Source organism: Poecilia latipinna, unplaced genomic scaffold, assembly GCF_001443285.1.
Source record: "Poecilia latipinna isolate Pla-1442-1.1 unplaced genomic scaffold, P_latipinna-1.0 Scaffold3500, whole genome shotgun sequence".
NCBI lineage: Eukaryota > Metazoa > Chordata > Actinopteri > Cyprinodontiformes > Poeciliidae > Poecilia > Poecilia latipinna.
The window spans coordinates 4,891-7,918 of NW_015116116.1; the positions used below are offsets into that span (position 1 = coordinate 4,891).

Genomic DNA, 3,028 nt, shown 5'->3' on the forward strand with positions numbered 1-3,028 from the left:
GCAACACGCAGCAAACTTCCCCATTCGCTCAGTGCAATATAGTTCCACATCGCTTAGGATTTGTTGCTGCGCGTTTACGCAGTGTGAAGAAAAGAGGAGACCAGCTGCACAGGCAGGCTGGGAAATTAGATGATCGGTATCGGCAACAAGAGACCGTGATCGGCGATCACCGATCATGCACTTTTTCACGGAAATCGGCCCGATTATGATCGGTGACCGATCGATCGGCACACCTCTACTCCTTACATATGAAATTCTGATACCTACTACCGTTAGACTTTATTATAAGATTCACAATGACCTTTTTGGATGGACTTTTCACTACTTTGCTCTATCAATGTCCTAACATTTCAAAAGTAGATCATGAACACTAGTGTTAATTTGTATTATCCAAATTGTAAATACTCCAGTAGCCCTCAATGCTTTTGTACCAAAACCCAACTTGGGAAGAGGTTGCACTAATATTTAATTTCCCTTTGGAATCAATAAGATATTTTTTAATTTAATTGAATTGTTTGTTTAGTATTCACAGATGTGATAGTAGGGAAGAATGCATTTGTTTTTATGGTCTCCAGAGCAGTAACCTGTTGAAAAACAGTATTTGTACTGAATTAGGCCAAATCAGTTTATAATATTTTCTGGTTTTAAAAATTAAAATGATAAATCTTAAATGCCTTCTTTCTAACAGCATGGAGCCTGCAGAAGACAAATGGATGACACCAGGTCTGAGGAAGTGTAAGTGTTTTTTGATTCATAGCAAACTGTCTCATTTATGTTCATCGTTGTGCCAAATAATTCATAAATGTTTTACATCAGTAATTGCATTGTGTTTGTTCTGTTTTTCAGATTCCTGTCCACCAACAGTCGACCTTAACACTGTAAACAGATTCCTCAAACTTTCTGATAAAAATAAAAAGGTGACGCGTGTGGAAGAGGAGCAGCCGTATCCTGATCATCCAGACAGATTTGACCTCTATCAGCTGCTGTGTACTGATGGTCTGACTGGTCGCTGTTACTGGGAGGTTGAGTGGAGTGGGAGGGTTGACATATCAGTGAGTTACAGGGGAATAAGAAGACAAGGAGACAATGACGACTCCTGGTTTGGATTTAATGATCACTCCTGGAGTTTAATCTGCTCAGATGATGGTTACACTGTTTGGCACAATCATAGAAAAGCCTTCATCCCTGTCTCCTCCTCCTCTGTCTCTGCCAGAGTAGCTGTGTATGTGGACTGTCCTGCTGGGACTCTGTCCTTCTACAGAGTCTCCTCAGACACACTGATCCACATCTACACCTTCAACACCAAATTCACTGAACCTCTTTATCCTGGATTTGGATTTGAGTTCAGGGCTGATTCTTGGGTGTCCTTATGTTCACTTTAAGCCTTGGTGGTTATAGCTGTTCAACTCAATTAAACTGTCACAACAAATACAAAACGAAACTGAACTCCTGGTGTTAGCTCTCTTTCAATGATATAGAATTAGTCCATTTCTATATCATTGAAAGAAAACAATGATTCTGACCTTTTCTTAAAACAATGAAAACTGACAAATTATTTGGTTTATTGGCAGTTCTTTTTCTGTTTATAGACAGAAGAGGAGGAGACGGGGATGTGAAGAACCCAGAGAGGGTTATTTGGTTATTATTTATTTCATTAATAGTGTTATTATTTATTTCCTGACTTGTTCTGTGAAGAATCCACAGAGGGTTATTCATCAGCCACTGTCCTGACCCCAGCCTTTCCTTGTCATTTCAAATGAAACCACCAGAACAGTGGACGGCAGCTGAGGTTCAGCAGCGCCTGGATGATCGTGTGAGGAAGGTCAAGGGCTTAGTGGCAAATACACAGGCTGTTAACGGTGCCGATACATCGCAAAACCTTATGACAACCCAGCAGCCCACTGGGGTGTCCAGTGTTATCGCTACTGAACCTGTTGCTCAACAGATGGTGACCATGTTTGACAAGGTCCTCTCTTTGTAATGCGTCACTAGCTACTGGTCACCAGAAAGCAAGCCGGTCTCAGGTTTCTCGGCGCACACAGCCCCAAGGATGTCGAGTTTGTGGATCCAGCAAACACTCCACACATTCACACTGCAGACTATTCAGGTTATGTCTTCACTGTTTTGAGCCAGGACATGTGAAACGTGACTGCAGGCAGGCAGTGGGACAGAGATCCTCAAATGCTGCTTCACATGTTGATTTAAACTGACCAGCCTGTGTGATGAGAGGGGCAGCATGGGCAATGTAACAAACACCCTCACTGATTCTGTTATGTGTATGTTGACTGTTGTAAAAGCTTCCCCGAAGAGAAAACAATCATTTTGGTTGATTCACAAAGAGTTCAGGAAGCTAGTGAGTTGTTTTATGCTCCTGTGTTGATTGGTGGCCAGACATCACTGAGAGGGATGCTGGACTCAGGCAGCATGTCATGTACACTTAGTGAAATGGGAGAGGCTAAGTTGAGAGCGGCAGGTGTTGTCCTGTCTCCACAACCTGTCCCTGATAAAGTTGTCCTTGTTGGTTGTAGTGGACTTATTACACGGCCTAAATGCATTTATGAGCTGAACATGGAGCTCTACGGTCTTAAGTGTCTAGTGCCGATGTTCCTTGTTCCTGGGCAGAGGGATGAGTTGATTATTGGCACAAATGTGCTTCGACCAGTGATCCAAAAGATGAAATCTGATGGGAAATACTGGGAGATGGTGTCCTCTCATACAACTGACCCTGATTGTGAACAGTTCCTCCAGTTGCTGAGTTGCACCTCTCGGTGGCTGAGCCCAGAGGTACCAGATAAGGTGGGTACTGTGACATTACAGCAGGCTGTTACACTGCTACCCCGAAAAGAATACATTGTTTGGGGAAGGCTTCCTTCTTCTGCTCCTGTGTCACCTGGGAGCACTGTCGTTGTGGAACCAACTTCAGCTCGCTCTACACCTCTTCTGATTGGCTTATCAAAAATATTCACTAAAATCCTAAACGTTTGTAGCTTCATTAAAAAAAGAATAATTATAAAAAATCAACGAAACG

The 3,028-nt window shown here is 42.7% G+C and overlaps 2 protein-coding genes across 2 annotated transcripts in view; both read left to right on the forward strand.

The window, feature by feature from the left end:
- LOC106941112 (neoverrucotoxin subunit alpha-like) overlaps nt 1-1,572 on the forward strand; it is a 6,443-nt gene extending 4,871 nt beyond the window's left edge. The window contains exons 2-3 of the mRNA XM_015024053.1: nt 689-735; nt 847-1,572. Of these exons, the coding sequence (XP_014879539.1) occupies nt 689-735; nt 847-1,382 (583 nt within the window). The 3' untranslated portion in view covers nt 1,383-1,572. The remainder of the gene's footprint in view (nt 1-688; nt 736-846) is intronic.
- Nucleotides 1,573-1,882: 310 nt separating this feature from the next.
- Nucleotides 1,883-3,028, forward strand: part of LOC106941110 (stonustoxin subunit beta-like) — a 4,096-nt gene continuing 2,950 nt past the window's right edge. Inside the window, exon 1 of the mRNA XM_015024051.1 lies at nt 1,883-1,977. Coding sequence (XP_014879537.1) covers nt 1,883-1,977 — 95 coding nt within the window. The remainder of the gene's footprint in view (nt 1,978-3,028) is intronic.